At 46.0% G+C, this 23928-nt stretch overlaps 3 protein-coding genes across 7 annotated transcripts in view; 1 reads left to right on the top strand and 2 right to left on the bottom strand.

Annotated features, from left to right (window-relative positions):
* The window catches only part of LOC119400266 (TNF receptor-associated factor 3), a 23029-nt gene extending 19018 nt beyond the window's left edge, over positions 1-4011 (bottom strand). The window contains exons 1-2 of one of the 4 annotated variants that reach the window (XM_049418011.1): positions 3992-4011; positions 1168-1422 (exon numbers count right to left, since the gene is read on the bottom strand). In XM_049418011.1, coding sequence (XP_049273968.1) covers positions 1168-1404 — 237 coding nt within the window. In that variant the 5' untranslated portion in view covers positions 1405-1422; positions 3992-4011. Of the gene's footprint in view, positions 1-1167; positions 1423-2984; positions 3116-3212; positions 3400-3490; positions 3609-3991 lie in introns of those variants that run through there. The other 3 variants (XM_049418010.1, XM_037667283.2, XM_049418009.1) reach the window with 3 other exon arrangements.
* LOC119400268 (BUB3-interacting and GLEBS motif-containing protein ZNF207) lies at positions 3999-23796 on the top strand. 2 transcript variants are annotated; one of them, XM_037667287.2, is made up of 10 exons: positions 3999-4133; positions 7910-8036; positions 12711-12902; positions 13613-13844; positions 14905-14932; positions 15998-16118; positions 16924-17029; positions 17392-17522; positions 18367-18508; positions 18864-23796. In XM_037667287.2, exons 1-10 carry the CDS (start codon positions 4093-4095, stop codon positions 18983-18985), a joined length of 1242 nt encoding a protein of 413 aa, XP_037523215.1. In that variant the 5' UTR covers positions 3999-4092; the 3' UTR covers positions 18986-23796. The 2 variants fall into 2 exon arrangements, with proteins under 2 accessions (XP_037523215.1, XP_037523213.1); XM_037667285.2 differs by having other exon boundaries at positions 13583-13844.
* LOC119400267 (retinoid-inducible serine carboxypeptidase) overlaps positions 23790-23928 on the bottom strand; it is a 49959-nt gene continuing 49820 nt past the window's right edge. Inside the window, exon 13 of the mRNA XM_037667284.2 lies at positions 23790-23928. Coding sequence (XP_037523212.1) covers positions 23863-23928 — 66 coding nt within the window. The 3' untranslated portion in view covers positions 23790-23862.

Raw genomic sequence — 23928 nt, 5'->3', positions numbered from 1 at the left:
AGGAGCCCACCATGTATCAGCTTCAAAAAGAACCACAGTCGAGAAAAGTGCAAAATGTGTAGTGAACTAAAACGTGACACACTCACTAAACTTTATAAAGAGTATTTGTGGCAAAGAAATGGCATGCACAAGTGCATGTGTAGAGATGATGCAAGAACAAAGAAGAAAACTGGGCAAGTTGGCATGGGTCCATAAAATACGATCATAATGAAGACGATGCAAGCCTGTTTGCTTCTTGTTTCAAGTGAAATCACGGTAGACGGAAATGCATGATGCAACAATGATGTGTTCCTCTTGCTGGCTAAGGAATTATCTTGCAAGCATTATGACATGCAATCTGACGTGTTGTATTGATTTGCAAGGTGCGCTGTTACACACTAACATTTAGTGCTATGAACACTTCTGTCTTTGGCAACTGCATTTAGCCAACATAGCCTCTTGAAAGTAGTCTCAGCGTTTCTTTTCATATTGGTACCACCTGTACATACTCTGGGGATGTTAAATGTCACCACTGATTACTTAAACTAGGTACTAAATGTTATAAAAGGTGCATCTGTGACATTGTGTGAAAAAACTATCTGTATAATTAAAGGGACACCAAAGCGAAACAACGAATTCATTTAGATTGACAAATTGTAGTCTGAGGGCTTTAATGTCATTAATTTCACCATCATGCGTTCACTATACAGGAGAAAATCAAGGCCAGAGTATCATTCTTAAATTTCGTGCCGAAATCTCCGCACGGGACATCACAGATTTCAAAGTATTTTTCATGTTTTGGCGACATTGGCTCAACAAAATTTTCTGAAACTTGGTATGTTAAGTCTCTGGCCCCCGCAGAGGACAACGTACTTAATTTTTACTTAGAAACTACATAGGCCCTAGTAGGTGTCGTCAAAATCTATGACATCACAATGTTTGGCGCGGAAATTTCAAGGTGGCGTTGCCGCCGCATTTTCTTTTTGCGTATTTTCTTGCTCACCAAGCATCTTCTCGCAGCAAGTATGCTGGTTTTGGAATTGTGAAAGAAAATTTACTGATATGAGAAAAATGGTTTTCCTATTTAGCGTCCCTTTAAATTGCGAGTATGCGCTTGTTTGTGTCACTCATAGTCTTCCAACTCTTAAAAACGAGTGTGACAAAGCTGATGCAACTTTGTTTCCTGACCTGGCCACGAGAGATTTCGGCTTGGTCCACGGGACAGATGGACTTGCTGGCCTGTCCGAGAAGCGACTCGAGGCAGCGGGTGCAGAAGCGGTGCTCGCACGACGGCGACAGCCACAAGATGCCGACCAGGTCTTGGCACGAGGAGCACGTCAGCTCGTCCGGCACGGATTGCACAAAGTCAAGCTGCAAGCCCTCGCTAAGCTCCGTGAATCCGCGTACCTTGACTTCGTGCGGCATTCGCCCGGGTCACAACTTCTGCGAGTTAATTAACAAGTGTGTACGATGAAACGCGCAACACTCATTGTTTATTGCATCATGCAACGTAATGAAGAAACCGTTGATCAGCGCTTGACATACAGATAACGATAAGAGTTTTTTTTCCCTCCTTTCTCAAACCTTTCTCCACTGGCTTCTGCAGAATCAATTTGCCACAGTCAGTGTCCCATGCTTCGAGATGTGTCGATTAATTTGCCATATTGTGCCGCGACTGTCTTGTCTCTGAGTTAGTCCAGGTGGTAGAGTGGATGTCATGGAAAGGTGTTGGTCTTGGGTTTAAATCCCAAGGCAGGACGAAGCTTTATGCAACTGTGAATTAAGCTTTCATTCTTAGAAACCAGGTTTTCTTCGTAGCTTCATGTGACAGATGGGTGAAAAGTTTTTTTTTTCCCTTTCATATAACATGTTGGACAGAAATATACAAAGAAAACCAATAGCAAGTTTGCAATCTTGATAAATGCAGCAAAAAAAGAACTAAGTTGAGACTGTTATATATGTACCGGTATGTGCAATAATGTACTGATCTATATAGTCCTTATAATTGCATGCCTTTACAATTAAGCTTCACGATGACAGGAGAAATTAAACTATATCTTTCTCTCATGTGTGTTCTAGCTTGATATTTAATAGTCACGCATGTGCAGATTGTACTTCGATATAATTATGTAGTTTAGATGTAGCGTGCCAATTATTGCCAAGGGATTAACTGTGCCTAAACATATCGTCTCAGTTAAAACAAAATAGTATGTAACCATCTAATATTCAAAAGTTCATGAACTTTTGAATATTAGATGGTTACACATGAAAATAAAGTTCTATAGCTCCAACGTGTGCTGTGGGATGGTTATGTTTTGAAGTACACTCCCCGAATTTCATGACATAATTAAGGAATAAAAAAAAAAAGCTCTTGACTATGGTGCAATTAATTAATGCAACTTCAGCTTCATGCAACTACATTTCTTATATACATACCGATCAGTATTACAGATACAGCAATAATCGATCAATCTATAAGAACCGATATGACTCAATCGACAACTATATAATATAGTCTAGATTCAGGTGAGTGCATTGCTTATTTTTTCATGTGGTACATCTCACACTTATATATGCACATGCATCTGCATGTGTTGCGGAGCAAATGATTTGTCCTGCATTTATGTTGTTGCAATGGTTGAACAAGTTACAACACGTACCGCGCTCTAATTTTTCACGATGTAAATCTTTGAATTCCTTGCGAACAAGACATTTGCGCAGTCTCACGACGTTTAGTGATTTCTCGCAGGGGCGTAGCCAAGGGGGGGGGGTTCAACCCCCCCCCCGAAATTTTTCAGTTTTGCTTGTGTATATATACACGCACACATACAAACGCACGCACGAACATACATAAGGTATGGTTGAACCCCCCCCCCCCCGAAAAAAATTTCTGGCTACGCCCCTGATTTCTCGAATAAATTTCCATTACGCGGGCTTTGAATCACACCGAGCAGTAACACCTAGTAGCGAGTTGTACAACTCAACACAACGACGTGCGTACTCACCGCTTCCAAGTCGGCGCGCTTTCTGACTCTCTGACAGCTCCGAAGGTAAGTTTTACGCACCGAGGACCAGCTAAGGGTTACGTGTACCAATCGCCAGCAAGTGGGTCAGATGATTCAGCGCGAAAAGGAAAACTTCTGCTTCCTTCCGAGAAAACTCTTTCCCATACCCCGGAAAAAGCACAGAGCAATTACCGCATAAACGCGCATACAACGCAAGTTGATACTTACATCACCAGCGGCGGCGTAAACGTCTCGGATTCGCGGCAACAAAGGCACGCCGCGCTAGCGTTCGTCAACAACTGTCAAACAAGGCGCCGCGAACGAACTTCCTTGATGCGATCGAACTCTATCGTTTAGCCGAAACGTCGTCGCGAAGAGCACGATGCGACCGGATATTGCGCCAGACACCGATTGTGCCAGAGGGCGCGTCACCACTCCATTGTTTTAGAGAAGAATAGAAACTTGTCACGACCGACGCTGTTGAGGAAAAACAAGCGAGAAGGTACCAGTTTTCGTCGTCGCCAGCAACGTCACGTCACGCCAAGGTACACACGTCTCAGGGCCGCGCGTCGTGTCCACGACCTCCGAAAAACCTGCTCACCTCGAAGGGGCGAGTCGCGCAACGAAACCAAAACTAAAGCGTCTTGACGTCATGTAAACAGTGTTGACGTCATACCTTAAAAATAGACTGACCTCATGGCAGCAGCTGTTGAGATTGGAAACTTTTTTCAAGTGCGAGCTGAGACAATACTATTTGAAGGTTCTTGCCCCACGAATTATAGCAGCACTACCTAAAGATTATGTTCAAAATTGAATCTAAACGACAGTTCTTTTCTTTAAAAAAAAACAAAAAAAAAGAAACGCCTAACACGTGTTATTTTTGTTCAAGTAGGGTAATATATTTATTATAATTTTAGAAGCAATTTTGTTTCAAACGTACTATGAAACAATCAACTAGCACGAGCGAGGAGCAATATTTTTGCGTAACAGCGGCCCGCCTTACGCACCGTTGAGAAGAGTTGCGGCAGCCGCCATCTTTGCGCTTGAGGCTTGGTGCGGGTGGATTGGACAAAAGAGTGTTCTTCCTAACTTCCTCGACGAAAAAACCATGGGACGCAAGAAGAAGAAGCCAGCGAAGCCCTGGTGTTGGTATCCTTTGAACGATTGCCAGCACGAATTTCGTGTGTCTAGCCTGTGTGCGCGTTTCTCGGTCTTCGAGTAGGCGCCTACGTTTAACACGAAATCGAAATGGACTCAAGCACGCCCAGCACTTGTGAGCGCGTTTTTTTCTCGCTAACTGTGAATTGTCTCTTTTACAGCTGCTGCGGTGACAGATGTTTCGCCACCTGCTGTTAGCGATAAGCTCTACGATTTCGTATTTGTATCTGAACCGCTTTGCATGCGGAGGCCAAGGGCTTAGTGCATACGTGCTTGCAACAGTATCTTACGTCACTCCTACAATCTTGCGCACTTAGTGGGTCGCGCGATAGTTTTGCTTTATCGCTGGACCTGTGGAGCTACTCGAAGTACTCGTGTTTCTTCTCAACCCCCTCCTCCCTTGAGCCCTTCTCGTTTGATTTTAACGGAAAATCGGGGAACACAGCTAGCGTTTAATGCCTAAAAAATGCGAATCGGAGAAACGAAAATCCCTAGCTTGTTCGATGGCTTTAAGCACTAGGTGGGCGCGAATGGTGATATTTGAGATCCGAGTCGAATACGGATAGAACCCCGCCAAAAGTGAATGGAACACTGTGGAGTTTCGGATAGTTTTCGAATGCTGAAGAAGCAATCTTGCGGTCAATATGAAATGTTCGCATCCTAGCGTTCGTAATTTTTAGCATTAAACACTCGAATGGAGCGATCGGTAAGCAATAAGCTGATTCTCCGCGTGGACCTTTCACGAAAGTACGAATGATCGTTGTATTTACCGGTAATGTTTGACGCTTCGGATGAGATAACCCGCTGCACTTAAATTAGCTCTCACGTTTCATCCTGCACTGTGCCCTCGAGGGTGAAACTTAACATGGTTTTGCGTCAATTCAGTGTTTATTTCGGTGCAGTTGGCATTCTGAAATAATCTTTGAATTATTAGAAAAAATATCCAGTGAAGGTTAGCAAACACTGAATTTGCTTTAAAAAAAACTGCGACGGAAATGTCACACCCCATAGTTATCCCTCGGCCTGCACATGAGGAACTTACACTGGAATGGGAAAGGGGGAGGGGGGGCTGAGCACATAGTAGTGAAGAGCATTCCATGAATGAGAGTTTTTCGATTAGAAAAATACCTCACAGGATGGTCGACTTACTTTTCTTTTGCTTTCTTTGCAAGTCGAACTGGTGTAAAAATTACGCAAATGCCCTGCTGTCGCGCTAACACCTGCTACATCTTGATGTCATGACACGCTTGCTTCCATGAAACGAAAATGCAAACTGGTTTGTCAAAAGCCTATCTTAATTATGCCGGGATCCTCCAGGTTTGCCAGTCTTCTAGTGGTCTGAAGACCTTAATTTAACACCAGATAAACAAATAATAGAAATATTAATCGGTACTCTCTCAAAACATAAGTTAGCCGTTCTGTGCTAAGCATGAGGACATGAATTTGATTCTTGGTCACGGCAGCCACATCTCGACGGGAACGAGACATCATAAGACCCCTGTACCTAGATTTAGATGCACGTTATGGAACACTATTCCATGTCAGTAGTATCTTACAGCACAGTGGAAGCTGCAGAGCTTGTTAGCCAATAGGAAAGGCGAAAGCCCCTGAAGATGTGTTTATCCGCGTAGCGTTGCCTGCTCTGCTTCGGCTTGCCTGCTTTGTCGGTACTTGCTCCTTGCATTTAATATAGCATGCAAAAACCTCTTTGGGAGCACCACTTCGCTGTTTGATATCCAGGAACCCATTTGTACAGGGCGCGTTTGCTGGCGCTTGTGAGGAGCGCGGTTCTTTTTATAACAGTGTTCATACTGGCGCTTTCCCCGCACTTTTTTTCTGCAGCATCAAACGCATTTAGTGCTACTAACCTTGCTTCTGTCAGTAAATACTGGATGTTTGATCTATAGTGCTTTGGAGATTCAGTTGACACACTTTGGCCGTCACGTACCGTTCTTGAGTGGAACAGCAAATTATTAGCACAGAAAACAATCTAAACAATCAGGGTGTTTCGCATCGTCAGCACATCACCTGCTCTAATGTTGTAGCGCCATCTGCTTATTTGACATCAAACCACTTTTGTGGCTCGGCACTGTCTTGATAGTCCTAGCAGCATCAAGACAAACAGGTGATCTGAATAATAGGGGAAAAAGATACCTGATGCTTTGCCCTCAGCGTTAGATGAGTCTAAGTGATGACAGATTATACCGCTTATTTCTTGCTGTCCGGGCAGAGAGCCAGTAAAAAGCACAAATTTAGATGGAAGCGGATGGTCTGGGCGGTATGGGGGCTGCCATGTTGGCTGCACGTCGTCGCGGTTAGGGTGGCTATAACGGTTACCAGCCGGTAATCGCTACAATAATTCAGAAGATGCGAAGTGCAAGCACGAAGGGATTAACGTACCACGTATCGCTGTAACGTGTCATGCAAGAAGCACAGCTAAAAACCTTGTATCTCGTTGATAATGGAACATTTACACCCAGAACTGTATTATATGCTTTGCAAGGATACTGCCTGTGTACTCCCCTTAGCTTCGGCAGTGCTGCAAGGTAGTTGCGAGATGGAGTATAGGTAGTCAGAATTGGTCTAAAGTCCTCCCCTCTTACCATGGTGTGCCTCATGACTGTGTAGTAGTTTTTTTTTTTTTTTTCAAGATTTTAAGTTATATTTATTGGAAGTGCATGTGAGGTATACAGATACGGAAGGAGGCCTCAAAGCCTGTAACTTCTGCTGGTCTCAAAGACTGAGTGAGGCCTCCTGTAATATCATACATCAGGGAACAGCGTTATGGTAAACGGTGGTATAGATAGAAAAATAAGTTATACAAAATGTACAGGTAAGGAAGAAAACATAACATATACACTGAAATACAGTAGCTGTGACTATGAATAATGTGAAGCATTTATGAATTTAACAGATGCGAACGCAAAGCTTTTTTAAAGATATTGAAGGATTCATTTTTTATATCCAGAGGCAAAGAAGGATTCCAGTAGGAGAGAGATGAAAATTTTGCTGTAAACATGCCATAATTAGTCCGGAGTTTAGGTAATAACCCTTTCAGTCACGAATTATAATGCACTGTCTGCAAATGCATCAAATTTCCATGGCATGATTTCAAGGCACTCAGTATTACATTCCAAGAACTAAAATGAAGGAATGTGTTGTTTTGTATGAGTTACAGTGATTAATGCTAATTAGCGTATAATTAAATATCTAGTTATTCTGCAATCAGTCAGCTTCAATCCTTGCATAAAAAGAATCAACTATTAGGCCCATAATGCATGCACATTTTTTTTTGTTGCATGCTTCTCGAGCGAAGAAAAAAAATACTGTTGACGTTGCTCCTGGAACGTCGAACGATCGTCGAACATGGTAGTGTCTCTAGCAAAGTGATCATCTGCAGCAATATACAGCATAATGAAGGTAAATAAGCGCTAGTTGTCCACTCAGGAAGCCTGCACGAATGTGCACACTAAGTTTCAGGTCATTTGAAAAAACACACGGTGCGTGATGCGACTTCGAAGTTGATGTGTACAATTGTACACACCGTGACTGAAAGGGATAAACTTGTTAGATGTTGCGAAACGAGTCGGTGATGGTGAGGAAACTTGACCTGTGTAGTAAAGGAATGGAAAGCTTCCCAGTCATGTATCTGTTATAAGAACGCTGAGAATATATCTGTTTAGCTTTTGAACCGAGAAAGCGTAATATCCCGAGTTTTAATTTCTTGATTAGAGGTGGTAGTCTGTGCCTTAACCAAGCGACTTTAGGTACTGCAACCGGGAGTTTGACGACGAGAAGATTCTCATCCAGCACCAGAAGGCAAAGCACTTCAAATGCCACATCTGCCACAAGAAGCTGTACACGGGTCCCGGGCTGGCCATCCACTGCATGCAGGTGAGGATGACCTTTTTGACGGAAGTTCTTTTACTCTGAAATACATTGAACCAAACTTTGCCAGTGATCCACGCTTCCACTCTGACATGTTAAGTCCAAGTTATCTTTTATTCCTATAACCCCTTCTGGTACGAGCCTGTAAATGCATCTCATTTACACAACTTCATTCCAACACACTGGATACTATTACAAGGAAGAGAAAGTGGTAATGCATTGATTTGTGCATATTTAGGTAATTAATCATGTTTAGTGTGTAACTAAAGATCTTATTCTAAAGTCAGTCATGTTCCATTTTTGTATAAAGATAACGAAACGTCAGGCTTGAAATACATGAGCAATTTGTTGTTGGTTATATCCATTCCAAGTAAACAAAAAAAATGGGGCAGCAGAGCTGGTAACGCTGCCCTCACTTCCCTTTCCCACCCCCTGCTATATACTATACTATAACATGGCTATGCTTGCTCTCTCTTTTTATCTAGCTCTTTTTTTTGTTGTGTCTCTCTCTCTACTCGTTCTCTCGCCTTCTATGTTTTTATCTCTTTATTCTCTTTCTTTCTATCTCTTTCTCAAAGAGAGCGTGTGCCAGTTCATGATGACAATAGTGTTCTGGTGTTGCCACACAGCGTAACGAAAAATTAAACAGCTCTGCTGTAAAACTGCAATCTTGGTGTGGCTCCCAGAATGCGACACATTGAACATGGTAGTGTCTTCAGCACAATGATCCTCTGCAGCAATACGCAGCACAGTGAAGTTAATTTAGCTCTAGGTTTCTACTCTGGCAGCATGTACCAGTGTGCACATAGCATGTCAAAGCAGTTGAACACAACATTAATGAGAACTAACAGACAATAATGCCTAGGAAAGTGTAGGGGGTGTTATTTGTAGCAATTAGAACATACATGTGAAGAAAGTAAAGTGGACGAAAAGATAACTTGCCGCCAGCAGGGACTGAAGCAGTTGAAGTAACACACAGTGTGTGACGCACCTCTCTTGTTGATGTGGACTGCTGTACACATCATTGCTGGAGTAGTATTACTGTACACATCTATCTGGAGTAGTGTTACTGAGGCCCTAAAATATCTTTGTGAAGGATAAAAACAAGCAAATTGGCAAACCTCAAGACCCACCTTGCAAATACATTGGCTTGCCTTGTCGAACACTCAGGCACATGCTTGCCTCCGATTCACTCTTTTTTTTACCATCGCACATGTAATCATAATGCAGCTGAACCCCGCAATAACAAATTGGTGGGGAAACGGGAGAATTTCGTTAATACGAGTAAGGGAATGACCAGAAAAACGAATGTTTATTGCCAAAAGTCTGTTAGCTTGGCTTGTCGGCCTTTGCCATGCAGCAAACACATACATCTTTCTCCGCTGTGCAGCAAATGGTCCATCGCGACATCATCATCGTGCGTTGCTAAGAACATTCGAATAGTGTTGAACGTGTCCAACACATCTAGTGCATTGGGAGACTTCTCCACGTGGCTCGTGCCCTGGTCCTCAGTGTTGTCGGTTTCATTCAAGATGGCCTTGTCATTCAACTCTTCACTCACTATGTTTTTTTTTTTTTTTTTTTTCCGCTGCAGTAGCTGCACACCACGCGGTTCAAGCTGCGCACAGTACTTGATGCATCGCTGTAGGTACACAAAGCGTAATCATGTGCCGGTAACAAGCCGATGGCTCTGCGACAGCACATAAAAAAAGTATAAATCAAACAATGTGGTGTCTATGATGGCATCAGACGCGGGCAACTACTTCCAGCCGCGTGCCAATTTTGTAAACAAAGATTGCGGCACGCACACAAGCGTAATGTGGTTAGTTTTTCGCGCAATTCAAGTGTACAGTGGAGGCATTTGAGCGCATTTTGCTGTTCGCTGACCTTGCGCGAATATATTACGTGCGGGGAATGTTCCGTCAATTTTCGTTATTGTGGGATTGTAGTTCAGCAACGTTTCATTGGTGAGAAATAGGAAATGCATTGAATGCTATTGGCGTTCGCCGGGGACAAGGAAATATTTCGTTGTTGAGGGATTTCGTGATTGCGGGGTTCTACCGTCTCAGAGATGTCGGAAGGTTACCTTCAGAAGATGCATACTGCAACAGGTGAACGAGAGATCAAAAATGCGCTGCAAGTTACGAATTCGATGAGTGTTTCTGTACTTTCAGTCGATGTTATCCCATCCTTGATGTACTTATCCCCACTGTGAAACCTGTTTCAGGGAATTCAAAATGCGGACTGTTGCCTTTTTTCTCTGTGAGTGCAGCTTTCAGTTAGGTTATAATACCTATGTTTTCTACATTTTTCTCTGTGACATCTGAAGCTTTAAATGTTTCGTGCATGCCAAACAGTAACTTGTGTGCACTTTGCTCGTTTCAGTGTAATGTAGCCCATGCTATGCTCTTCTCATCATTCTGTTAGCATCCAGAGTGTTCTGAAGTGTTCTTTGTACACATAGACTGGATGTGTAGTAGTTGTTAACAATATAAGAGGAATGGAAATCGAATGAAAAGTGATAGGCGTGACTCTCAAGAAATAGGAAGACAGTGCAGTGAATAAGAGAACAAACAGCAGTGATGCTACTGCTGCGCCAAAGTGCCCTGGCTGCTACAACCTGCTACATTTCCTCAAAATTTGACGATTCTGCGCCAAGCCTGCGCCAAAGGGGTGTACTCTGACTTTCAGAAATGAAACTAACTACATGAGGTTCCTCCATTGAGAGCGACATCGCGCTGTACGCGGACGTATGCGGACGTTCTCCATGAGAGTGGTGAAAATGGAGACAAAATACAGTATAACCTCGTTACAACGGATCTGTTTACAACAGACATTCGGATGTTACATACCAATTTGCGGCGTTATGCCGACCTCCGTATTAATTCCATTGATTGAGCTTCGTTTACAACGGATTCTGGTACAACGGACATTCGGATATAATTGACTAAAATTTCAGGCCAGCAAGGTGGTCAGGACTCGTTTAGAGCGGACTTTTCTACCACGGTCATTAACTTCCGACTTCAAACATCGCTTAGCATACTTTCGGGACGGGAGCAGCGCACCGCTGATATCGACGTACCGATTTAAGAACGAAGGCCGCCGATCCCCGGTCTGTCAATGATCAGCTATGCCTAGCTGTGGCGACAAAAAAACGGCGCGCAGCGTGCTTGGTGTTGCGTTTGGGATGCTGACACGCGAAATTGCGAGCCGCTGCCACCGCTTCTCCGCGTGGTCGCTGCGCGGCGAGCTTGGCCGGGGGGTCCGCTGCCAATCCTACATAGTTAGTGATGGCCTCGGGCCGTATTTCAAGAAACTTGTGCTTCACGAGCTGAACAAGCCGGATGTGGTTTTATCTGTTAGCATTGACGAGACCCCTCTTCCTGAACAGAGGTGCCAACAACTTGATGTTTTAGTTAGGCATTTCTCCAACAAAATGCAGCGAGTTGTGGAACACCTACAGTCTTTCCGGCTGGGCTCTGCGACTTCGGAAATTTTGGCTAGTGAAGTGCGGAGAGCAATGATGGACCTGCCGCAGAAAAATGTCATTTGCTTTTCTACAGATGGCCCTAATGTAATGAAAAGCTTCAGAAAAAAGATGCAGGAAGCATACCCTGACATCATAGATGTAGGAGAGTGCTGCTTGCACAAAGTGCACAATTCATTTGCCCGCGGCTTGAGTGCCATTGGCTCGGATGTCGACGCTGCTGTGGTCGATGTTTATTACTTTTTAAAGAATTCTTCGGCTCAGAATGAAATGTTGAAGGCAGAGCACCTGCTCCAAAAGCTAGTTTTGCTGCTCCAAAACGCAATTTTGCCTGCTCCAAAAGCTGCTCCAAGGTGGCCTAAGCCAGTAGCATCACTGATAACGGAACATAACTTGTAGTACCCTTCATTCGAACCATGGGACTGAAGTAACCAGAAGAATAGGAATGGGGTGGAGCGCATTTGGCAGGAATTCTGATATCATAAATGGTACTTTACCACTATCCCTCAAGAGGAAGGTGTAAAGCAGCTGCACCTTACCGGTACTTACCTACGGGGCAGAAACATGGAGGCTTACAAAGAGGGTTCAACTTAAATCGAGGACGACGCAGCAAGCAATGGAAAGGAAAATGATAGGTGTAACCTCAAGGGCCAAGAAGAGAGTAGACTGGGTCCGGGAACAAACTGGTGTTAAGGACATCGTAGTTGAAAACAAGAAGAAGTGGGCATGGGCAGGGCATGTAGCACGTAGGCAAGATGACTGCTGGTCATTAAGAGTAACAGACTGGATTCCAAGAGAAGGCAAACGCGCGCGAGAGAGACGCAGAAAGTTAGGTGGGCAGATGAGATTAAGAAGTTTGCGGCGATAATGTGGCCACAGCTAGCACATAACCGGTTAGATTGGTGAAACACAGGAGATGCGTTTTCCCTGCGGTGGGCATGTGAGGCTGGCGATGGGGAATTTTTTCTTTGTGGTCATTGTCATAGCGATAGAAGCTGACAGCAGATCATGCTTTGGTCTGAAGGATGATTGTGATGATGAGCCTTCATCCAGCAGTTGAGATAGGCTGGGTCACCTAAGCAGTGATATGTGTAAAGTGGCGGGTAACAATATCTTATCTCGGCAATGGCTTCCCTTGGCTGAATGACTTGAAAGAGGGGAGTTCTCTCTCTCTCTACAATTGTTGTTGACAGGTTCACAAGGAGACCATCGACAAGGTTCCCAATGCGCTGCCGAACAAGAACAGCGTGGACATTGAGATCTACGGCATGGAGGGCATCCCAGAGGAGGACATCAGGGAACACGAGCGGCAGAAGCAGGACCGCGGAGGAGGATCGGGCGACGAGCAGGACGACGACCGGCCTGCCAAGCAGCCTCCACCCCAGGTCGGTTCATCTCTCCCACATTTTTGGTTTCTTATTTCTAAAGGTGTCCCTGAACTACTTTTCCAAGTAATTGTCAATGTCAGCGTTTACTGCCTTAAGACCCAATTGCCACAAAAATTCTTGAATACATTAAAAATGAGTGAATTTACAGATATTTGTCGCAGCGTTAAGCGATGTCTCCCTTCCCTCGTCCCTACTGAGCGCGTTGGTCGCTACGCAGGGAAGGATGTCACGGAGGAGAGAAGCTACCTCACATGCGTGTCACGACTATGAGTGCACGTCATGAAATGCAGTAGCTTTCTCCCTGCATTACTCCAGCGGTTGCAAGTGTCACTACTGCATATTAACCCACGGTAGAGTGTGTCACACGCCGTGTGGCGGCAACCCGTGGCAAAAAGTGCATGTGATACAAAAACCTCCGCCAATAGCAGCAATCTCCTGTGTGGTGCACGACTCCAAGAATTGGTTGAGCTGTTCACAGCAACGCCTGCGTTCTGCTCTGTGTGTTTTCTCACCAAGCACGAGGGTTTGGTTCAGGACCCTTCTAGGTAAGCTGGGAGCAGTCAGCAATGCAGACGTTCTACCTTTTTGTTTTTGGATTGTGTGGCAGCTGTTTTCCACCTGAACACGTCGTCTCTCTCAGATTTTTCGTTAAACTAATTTGCATATGCTCTTGGCAGGCCTCGACAGCCCAGCAGTCTGTGTTACAGGCGCAGCAAGCGGCGGCCATGGCGGCGGCCCAGATGAACCCGGCATTGGCGGCCGCACCGATGGGCATGGCGGCGGTCATGCAGGGTCATCTGGGACACATGCATCCGGCCGTCATGGCGGGTATGCCGGGTATGCCCCCCTTCGGAGCACCGCCGGGCATGCCTCCGGGCATGCCCCATCCGATGGCCGGCGCCCCGCATCCAATGGCACCCCACCACATGGCAGCCATGGGTGAGAGTGATTGACACTGTCTAGTCCTAGGAAAAATATATAGATGTATACACGCAGACACAGTACAACCCCTCTTATACGTTTCTAACCTATATGTTTTCCCGCGTATAACGTTTCTGGCGTCAGGTCCCAGCAAGGAATCTGTACAGACGTCTGTGTGTTAGAATCTTCTATTCACACGTCGTTCCCACAGCGTCCCTTCCTGAAACGTTCCGAACTGTTGCTGTGCTGGATGTACTAAGGAGGCACAGCACTCACGGATTGAAATGCGAAAATTTAGGGCTAAGTAATACCAGTACTTGTGTTTCCAGTGCCTACGGGTTGTTCCATATTCGCATAGATTTGACTCGAACACTTATATCAGAGCCAGGATATCTTTATTGACCAGATTTGCAGCGATGTGACGAGGTTATCACAAGCAATTGCTCATAGAAGTCGTTATACAGTTGAACCCCTTTATAAGAGACACTGATATAAGAGACACGTGGGGTATAAGAGACACCAGTGTGCTACATGAAAGTAAGGGTTGATAGGAAAATGCATAACTTAGTACCCTGCTTATAAGAGACACCTCATATAACAGGCAAGAATTTCTCCCCCATGCGTGCCTCTTATAAAGGGGTTCAACTGTACTAAAAAAAAAGTGATGTCGCATTTCAATCTGTGAGCTTCAATCTGTGTCACGTTTCTTCAGGGGGTTTGGCAGTGTGGGCTACCATGAGGCCAACCAAGTGCTCCAAGAGGGTTTTGCTCTGGCAGAGGCACGAAAGAAACGCCAGACTTCCTTCAAGGACTTCTTTGAGCCCTAAACTGATGTACAAGTTCTTCTGGGGTAGAGTCATATGCAATGAGTCTGTTTTACTATTTAGCACCACCTTTTCTCGATTTTAACGGCGTGATTGCATTGTACGTTTCCCAGCTACTGCTTTTATTATTTTTTTTTGCCGCAGTCTCCCATAAAATGTATCAGAGGGGTTCTAGTCTTGTGCAGTTTTGTTTGATTCGAGTCGATGGCTCTTTCTCAGTTATGAGTGTAACACTTTTTTTTTGTCTTTTCCAGGAATGGCACCACCATTCATGGGACCCGGGTAAGCCATTGCTTTTCTTCCGGTACAGTGTTACAGTAAAAGCTCGTTAATTCGGATTTCACTGGGACCGGAAAAAATGTCCGAATTAACCGAATGCCGAATTAACGAATAAACAGGAAAAACAACATTAAAATCAAGTTGCAGAGGCATACCTTTATTTGCTGAAGTATTTTGTAATGGTCGTCTGCGTTTTCGCGCAGATTCCGGCTGACATTACAATTTTTCTTAACTCTTCCAAACGGCCAACAGCACGCAAACTGTTGCAAGTGCTCAGGCAAACGTCCTCTAATATCAAAAGCGCCTCCGAGACTTCCCGTGAGGTGCGACGACGAGGTCACAACATCATTAATAATTTCTTGATCGGGCAGGAGACCAGTCGTGGCGACAAAATCATCAATCGCGATGTAGTCCTGAAGGGTCATATTGTGGGAAGGACAGCATCGAAGGTCGGACAGTCATCGTCGGTGGACTCGGCTGATAACTCGTCGATGCCATCGTCAGCTACTGCCGCATGCTCGGGCCTCACATGTAAACACGGTCACAACGGGGAAAAATAAGAGAACTCCGCAAGAAGAGACGGTGCCGACACAACACAAGGGAAAATGGCGTCGGAGGCGCATTGGAGCGAAGAAAGAAGACGCCGACGTTCGGTGACGCTGCGATCGCCCCCACTAGTTGATGACGATGGTGATGTCACTCAGGTTTCGGTTTCGCTCCAGTGGTGCCAGCGATGCTTTACCACACTTTTGTGTAGCGGCAGCCGTCAGCGTTTGTCCGAATTAAGCGGTGCGGAGCCCAATTCTGACGAATTAACGAAGGTTTGCTCCCGTAGATTAACATACACTTTGGCCGGGACCAATAGAGCCGTCCGAATTATCCGAATTTCCGAATTAACGGGTGTCGAATTAACGAGCTTTTACTGTATTGCGGGGGTTTTTATTTTGTTCTTACGTCATGCACTGTGTTCCAAAATCTGATCAGCAGCGTTTCTCAAAGGTCCTGTGACTGTGTGGTGTTTGACCTGTGAGCTTTTGGTGTCGCGCTTAGCTCCATTTGCTTCCGCAGTCACATGCCGGGGGCTCCCATGCCCATGATGGGCGGGCTGATGCCGCCACCGCATCCGGCGCCACCCGCACAGCCACCCGTCACCCAGGCACCACCCAAGCCTCTCTTCCCGGCAGCACAGGTGAGTGAGACATTGCGGAGACTGATTTCATGTCTACACTGCGTTTCATACATCAGGTGCAACACTGGAAGCTATGCAAGAGGTTTGGTCAGCAAAGTGTGCTAGTCCACGTGTCTCCCGCTCGGATTTCGTTGCCGTAAACGTGGCCTCCACTGGCTCCGGCTGCGCGCTACTGGAACCGATTGTGGGGGACGCGATGCAAAAATATGGACTCTGAGCAACCCAGAACTGTATAAGTAGCGGGGCTTGTTTCTTTCTAAGGCACAAGGCATCCTCTATTACTCAATCTTAAAAAAATAAAAAAATAAATTACATTACGGGTGATAAATTCCCTGCACTATTTCTTGGTGTGAACGCATCTACTGCAAGAGGTCTTGCTAGCTTCCATAGCGTTGTACACTGTATGAAAAATAGTTCTCAGGAGAGGGACGTATAGGGCGTGTTTATCAGATACCTTCTTTTGTTTTACTCACTAGTGCTTTTCTTGGTCTTTCTCACAATTCCATTTTTAAGTCATTTTCGTGCTCTAACAGAAATGTACAAACGGAAAGCATGTGGACACAGTAGACTCTCAGTAAACGGAAATATCTTAAAGGGAACAACTGCCTCTGATATGATTGGTTTCAAACTTGTATTCTGCACTCCTGTTCACCTCTCAGTAAACGGAACTCCTGTTAAATGGCACACATTTTCCTGGTCCCTTCAGGTTCCGTTTAACGAGAGTCTACTGTATTTGTATGCCTGTATAAATGCTCCAATGCGAAACATGGATTTCATCCCCTGTTCTGTTGTGTGTTGCTGGCAGGCGGTTGCCACGGCGACTACCACGGCCACGAAGCCCACCTTCCCCGCGTACAGTACGTCCTCGCCAAGTAGCACCACTGGATCATCCACACCGTCATCTACGACAGGTTAGGGCCACAAGATATTTCGCATGTGCAGCATGATATTCTTTGTAATTTGTATGTTTTTAGAAACATCTACTGTAGTATATGCATATGGTTTCCTGTGTTTGAAGTGTACTCAGTGTAGTGTACAGAATAAGTTGAGCGTATTTCCTGTTTTTGAAGCATACTCTGTGTAGTGTACAGAACAAATCAAGCGTATTTCCTGTGTTTTTGAAGATACTCGATGTAGTGTACAGAATAAGTTGAGCGTTGCAGGGTTCATTGTGTTGGGCTGGCAGCACACATTGGTGCAGCAGACATCGTCAGACAGAGAGAATGATTTTGCACGAGTGACCATGCAATGTGTGGCGGCTGTGCTTGTGCAGAGCCCGCATCCAGCACGCCTCCGACCAGCAATGCGGTGGTCTCGGCGCCGCCAGACATCAAGAAGCCTGCACTCGTTGTCCCTGCTGGGGCTTCCAGCAAGATCATCCATCCGGAAGAAGACATCTCCCTGGTGAGTTGGTTGTCTGACGATGGATCTCGGACGAGCGAAGTTGGTGATTATTTTTATAAACTGAAATTAATGCAAGATATTGAATGTGAATTGAAGAGTACTGGTTTGGAATACCTTCGAGTATTCTGCACACGATATTGTCACATGGTTGTAACAGCAAGGAAGACGGCACCTGGGCTATTAAAGACGAAACTCATTATTGGGCGAACTTGTGCCCAGGAAACAAATAGTCAAAGTACAAGCAATACATGCTTTACACTGATAGCAGTGATCAGAGTGTTGGCCATCGGTAATCTTATCTGCGGTAAGCCGTATCGTCATTTATACATGTGGTATCAATAATTCCAACTTCATCGCTGGTGGCCACGTAATTTCCAGAATAAACTCTACTGTTCGCATTGAGCACTCAAGCTTATCAGAAGATTCTAACGTAATCTAGAAGGTTCCCAGACATTCAGGCATGGTTTGGCAAGGCAGTGGTTCCACGTGTAACGGGCCGGTTACATAAAAATAGAAAAAGAAGCGCACATAGTAATACGTTAACCTTAAAAAGTAGTAATTGCACTGGTTCCCACACTCAAAGAAGCACTAAATCGGTGTAGGTTACGTAAGGCTTGGTTATAAGGCATTCTGTCCATATTTAGTGTTCATAAGGTTACACAGAGAAATCCGGAGGTGTGAATTGTTTTTCTGTTATGGCGTTGCGTACGACAGGCTGTCGTGCAATGCATTTTTTAATGTTTGAATGGATGTTGTAGAAACGCAGTAAGGGCACGGTACGCGTCCGGCCCACCGTGGTGCCTCTGATGCTTGTCTGACTGCCAACTGTGTTTGCTGCGCGCAGGAGGAAAGGCGGATGCGGCTTCCCCAGTATCAAACGGCCGAGACGAGCCAACCTGCCACCAAGTCCACGGCATCTCCCTCGGCCACTGCCTCTCCGACCGTCAACGGAGCCCTCCGACCACCGGTGCCCATGCCTCCCCCTGGTGAGACAGAAAGCCTTGCTGCCATTCAACAGACACTTTTCATAATTGTAAAGCTAGCTATCCTGCAATGCAGTTAGCCCAACTAATGGTAGCTAGTCACCTCTGCGAACAGCGTGTTCAAGCGCAGTTTGCTTGCTCTATGTACGTGGAAAATGTGGACTCTGCACTCTCGATATAAACACGCATAATGGACAAGCCCTGACACACGCAACTAGGATTTCGTCTCCCCTTGAAGCACGACAGGTGCCGCCATTAGTTAGGTGAATATGCAGAGCAGAGAACCGCACTTGTGGATTATGGAATAGGTCTATTAATAATTATATCTGTGTTTAAAATGTTTCTCGTTGACGCGCAGGCATGGCCCCCGGCATGCCGCCCGGCGTTCCCCCGGTGCCGTACCGCCACGCAGGGGCACCACCCATGCCGTTTCCTCCGCAGCCCGGTGTGACACCTCCCATGATGCCCCGGCCATTCTAGGCCCCGCTCCCCGCTTCGTCATCGTCATCATCGCTTGCTCTCTCGTCGATGCCATCGGAGCAGATAAGTGGTCGGTGACGTCGTCTTCTATTCTCCCCCCTCCCCCGCAACACCCTCCTCTAAGGAGGGGAGGGTGTTCGCAAAGGGGGGAGAGGGGTCCGCTGCTCAACAAGGTTTGTTGCTGCGGCGATTTGCGACGGCGATGTCTCCTCACCTCCGACCAACTTCACGAAGTTCCCTTCACTGACACACGCTCTTCTCTCTTTTTCTCTCTCTCCTCCTGTTCAAAACTATGCTCGCTGTCAAACACCTCCGTTTATTTTTCTGTGGCCGTCGCCAACTGTCTGCGGGCACACACAACACAGTAAGTCTCAAAGCAGGCAAGTGTTTCATTGTCAATTGTATAACATTTGCGCTCGCGCCCGTATGTTTGAAGATTAAACCCCAGGGAAGCAAACCGCTCGCTCGCACGCACGCGCACACGCACCGGCTGTGGTGGTTGTGATCGAGAGACGACGTGGTGTTCCTGCGAACGAGCTTGTGCTGTCAAGGTAGGGGTGTCGCGCGCCGTGTGCCGTCAAGGTAGGCGAAAAACGTACGTCAACCCGTGAAGTTTCTTGTGTGTTGGACGCTGTGACTTGCTGTGATGTTGTGACCGTCTGGGAGAAGACGCCAAGGTTTGTGCAAGGGAAGTCATCTTTTCTATGCCCCCATTGTGTGTGTAATGACTGTACATCATTTTTTTTTTTTCTCGTTTAATTTCACCTCCTGTCCTCCCATCTCCTGATCCCGGTAGTGCGTGTACGTCGGCAAACGTGAGCTAAAGAAGAAAATTTTTTTTTGTTTGTCTTGTAATCCCTTCTGCTTGTTGAGCCTTTTTATTGTCATTTGGGACGAGTGCATTCTTGAAGTTGTGTAAGCAATAAACAACTCCCTTTTGACTCTCCTGGTGCTGCACCTAAAGGCGTAAGTACGTACACTTACGTTTTGCGCATCGCGGACCACTTCAAGGCTGTCCCAGCCATGCATCGTTGTAAGAACTCTCCGTTTGGAAAACTATGTCAGTGCGGGGCAAAGTGGTTCGAAAGTCTAGATGGCTAAAGAGGTTAATCTTAATGGGCTGTGCAGGTTTACTGAAGTAGCTTTCACTCTTTAGAGTGCAGCTCTTATACGCCTGCTCTTGCATTGAGTGTCGGTGTGCCTTGTCCATCGTAACCGAAAGAACGAACCGAAGCAAAAACGAAAGCGAACATGAACTGCGCAGGAGATGGTAAAAGGGTGAAGGGGAAAGCAGAACGGCGCACGATACTACGAGATGGCGACATGGTATTCGCAATCTAGGTGCCAGAAGCTTATCACCGCCGCCACCATGAGGGCGCTCCAGTTTTGCATTGCTGAAGCAGGAGCTAAATCTAAATGCGATCAGTCGTGGATGTACATTGCTGCTTGGCTTAGTTTCGCGACCAACCTAGATGTGATGAGTGGTAGATGGAACAAAGTCCCAGTGCAGATCCAAGCTGTAAATGGAAAGCCATGGTCCGCATCGACCAGCCAGACTCCTCTATTGTCTGTTTGATCATTTGATGCCAACTGAGTGAAAGTTTGCTGAAGTTATTGTGGTCGGTTACAGTTTAAAAAAAAATCGGAAGAGATCCTGCCCAGATGCTCGAAGTCCAGCAGCCGATCGCCTTCACCACTAAAAAAATAGTCCGGCTCACGACGTCATTGTGAACTGTGTGGCCATTGGTGCAGGCTTGTGTGTTTCTGTTAAAGTGGAAATGCCGCTGACTTATAAAGTTGTACCCGACTAAGTGGCATACAGTGGGTGGCTGTCAATGATCTCTTGACTCAGATCCTATCCTCTGCAGCATAGCTTAGTGTCAGTGAAGCATTGTATTGGGGAAAGGTCTGGACGGAGTGGTCAAGCCTAGAAGTGGTCCGTGATTGCCGTGCACGGTTTTGAGGGTGCCGAGAGTGTTGGGGGTGGGGGGCTGCGCTGTCGCAGAGTCACCGACGCGCGGTCTCTCTTGTCTGTCTCTCCTCCTCCGTTGGTTCCCCCTCTCCTCCGTGTAGGCTTGATGAGGCCCACTGTGGGGATGACCGCCGACCTCAATTCCCACGCTGTTGAGAGAGTCGGTGAGCCACGCCGCCCCAGGAGGAGGCAAGTGTTTGTCTCTCTCTATGATGACGGGGCCGTGCCACCTTTCACAGTGGCTCTCCTGAGTCTGGGAGCTTTGCTGCTGTTGGACCCTCCCCCCTCCTTGGTTTTGGCGGATGGGGGAGGGGGTCCCCAACCCCTCCCCTCTCGTGGGCTCCGGGGTTCGGCGAAAGGCGGCCCCCCCCTCTTTTTTTTATTTCTATGTTTTTTGTTTATACTTTGCATTTAAAGTATTGAGTTGGTAGTTAACAGAGGGGGGTGCCTTAACCCGACTCGCCACATAATTTTACCTGTTTAGGCTCTTGGGAAGGGGGTGAGACAGGGATTGCCGAGACGTCTCAGCGTAAAACACTTTCGAGTCGAGTTGGACACATCTCCAAGCAAGGGGTTTATACTTCATCGGAAACATTACAAGGTTGAGTTGTGTAAACCCTATTTAATGGTGGCAGACTTGTAGTATTCACATGCAGAATGCACTTTAAACATTGCAGAAAAATAAGACTGGATTGGATGAAGCTAATATGCGCAGATGTGCTGTGCTTCGTTTCAAGTGAAAGAGTATCGCTATAACCCTGTTATAGATAGTGCCATAGTGTTCCACAGTGTTAACACATGCAAGTGTTAAACAGTGACATAGTGCACAGCCTGCAGCCTCACCTTCTTGCCAAATGCCATTTTAACTCCCCTTTCATAGGCACCAACCTGTGGTTGTCCCTTTTCAACCCGACACCTATTTACTGCTGTTTCGTAAGCACCAATCTGCAGCCTTACTCCCATTTTCTCCAGAGTTTTTGACTACATTGCACCTATTTTACTCCCTTTAAGTAAGCACCATGCTCCCTTCTCATCTCTTAACAGAACTTACTCCCTTTTGGTATGATTGCATTTCGGTAACATTTCATGGAACTTTTCTATAAGCTCATAATTGGGCACCTTCCCATGTGGAGGGGTGTATGGGAGTAGAAAGGTGCATCTCGAGCAACTCCTTGTCATGGGAGTAAACTGAGAGGTGTTATTAGTGAGCGCTGCAGTGGAGGAGTCAATGCCACCCTTCATGCCTTCAGGTATGGAGGTTCATGGGTACATCTAGTTGCACCCTGTGAATTGCACAATGACGCGAGCGGTACACCTTGTCAAAATTTTCTGGTGCACTTCGTTTCAGAGGAACGGCCTTGCTTGGAGATTGTCCTGAGGAAAGTACTATCCAAGCCTGAGCAGTCAATGTTTTTTGCACTTTAAGAAGTAAAAATGAAACAAATTCCGACGATGCACTTGCCAAATCAGAGGCTTGAAATTGTGTGGCGGGTCTTAACTAACGATTGCTGTCGGACAACCTGTAACGGACGAAGCTTTGTTAACATGGTGTGGTTGCTTCCAAGTGTTCACCAACAAGAGGCTTTTGTTTGTATGGCATGCCAAGTGCTCGATACAGGCATCAGTATACCGATCTCTTGGCGGGATTTTGCTTTGACACTGCAATGGCTTTCAATATTCACTGAGGGTGGTGATGGGTAGACCCACTGTTGCGGAATAGATTCAACAGTGTCTTTCCCATTCACACATTTGTCCCAAACAGTGCGAAGAAACTGGCATACACTAAAAAGATTTCTTCAGAATAACTCGTCGAAAAAGTAATTATAAGTGGTCGCAAGTACTCAAGGTTGTCTCCACACTATACCTTGCAGAAAACAGGATTGCATAAGACGTTGCCTGCATACATGAAGCACATGTACTGTATGGGAAGGATGTCATTCTACTGTAATAATCCAGGAGCACTCGTGTGCAGCTATGGTGTTCTAAAATTTTTGGAGCAGCGTGATCCGTAGTAGTGCCAACGGCGTTAGCAGGAAGTTCGTGCATTTCGATTAAAAGTGAGGTTTTTCAGCAAGGTTCACTGTTCTAAGTCAGCCATCGCACCTTTTTTTTTCCAAACTAAAAGCTTTGCAGAAAAACAGGACTACATAATATGTTGCCTGTGCACGAAGCACGTGCACTTTAGGGAATGGTATTCTAGTATTATAATACTCTAGGGGCACTTGAGCGCAGTTCGGGTTTCCTCACATTTTTGGAGCAGTGCGTCCCATCCGTAGAAGTGCCAACAGCATTAGTGAAAAGTTTGTACATTTCGACTAAAAAGCGAGATTCTTTTCAGCGACGTTCACTATTCTATGCTTGGTCAGCTGTTAACTTTCTTTTTTTTTTTTTTTTTGCCAGAACTTCTGGCCAGAATTTCGATGTGAAGGAGCACTTGCAAGCCAGGCGCCTATGGCCTAACAAAAGCCTCCTGTTTCCTAGTCTTTGCTTCTTTTTTATCGTCTTTGTCCCTGCCGAGATTTCTTGCAGTGCACATGTTTTCTTAGTAAGCCTATGCAAGAAGAGCAGCCTTCCGTCGGTGTCGCCAAACATCGGAATGCCACCATTATCGACAAAACACATTCACAAACTGGGGCCGAGCATCCGAAGATCAGCAGTGTCATCATCTCTCAAGATGTGTTTTTAATGATCACTTGTATTACTGAGCGGTACCAAGGGCACGGGTCGTGTCGCCAGGCGACCCGTGTCTGCATGTAGTGTGTGTCGGGCGAGTTTGTGGGGTGCCCGCGGGGTTTCGGGCGATGGCGCGGCAGTGTCGACAATAAATGGCTTCGAGTTTTCCTCCTTGTGTGATGAGTCTTTCTTCGAAGGGAGTGGTGATGACGATGGTGAAGTTCTCGTTTCGTCACCACTTCCCCGTGGTGATGTGTCTGGCCATCGACTGTGCTGCCAGCGGTGCGTCGGCTGGAAC

This window comes from Rhipicephalus sanguineus, chromosome 7, assembly GCF_013339695.2.
Source record: "Rhipicephalus sanguineus isolate Rsan-2018 chromosome 7, BIME_Rsan_1.4, whole genome shotgun sequence".
Taxonomy (NCBI): Eukaryota; Metazoa; Arthropoda; class Arachnida; order Ixodida; family Ixodidae; genus Rhipicephalus; species Rhipicephalus sanguineus.
This window is presented reverse-complemented; position numbering and strand designations above follow the sequence as displayed.

What these genes read in the sequence shown, in the direction of transcription:
- LOC119400268 (XM_037667285.2), top strand. Translation starts at nt 4,093, where the DNA reads ATGGGACGCAAGAAGAAGAAGCCAGCGAAGCCCTGGTGTTG. An exon ending in CTCTCTTCCCGGCAGCACAG is followed by an intron (nt 16,119 to 16,923) that starts GTGAGTGAGACA and finishes TGTTGCTGGCAG; the next exon opens with GCGGTTGCCACGGCGACTAC. An exon ending in CGGAAGAAGACATCTCCCTG is followed by an intron (nt 17,523 to 18,366) that starts GTGAGTTGGTTG and finishes TGCTGCGCGCAG; the next exon opens with GAGGAAAGGCGGATGCGGCT.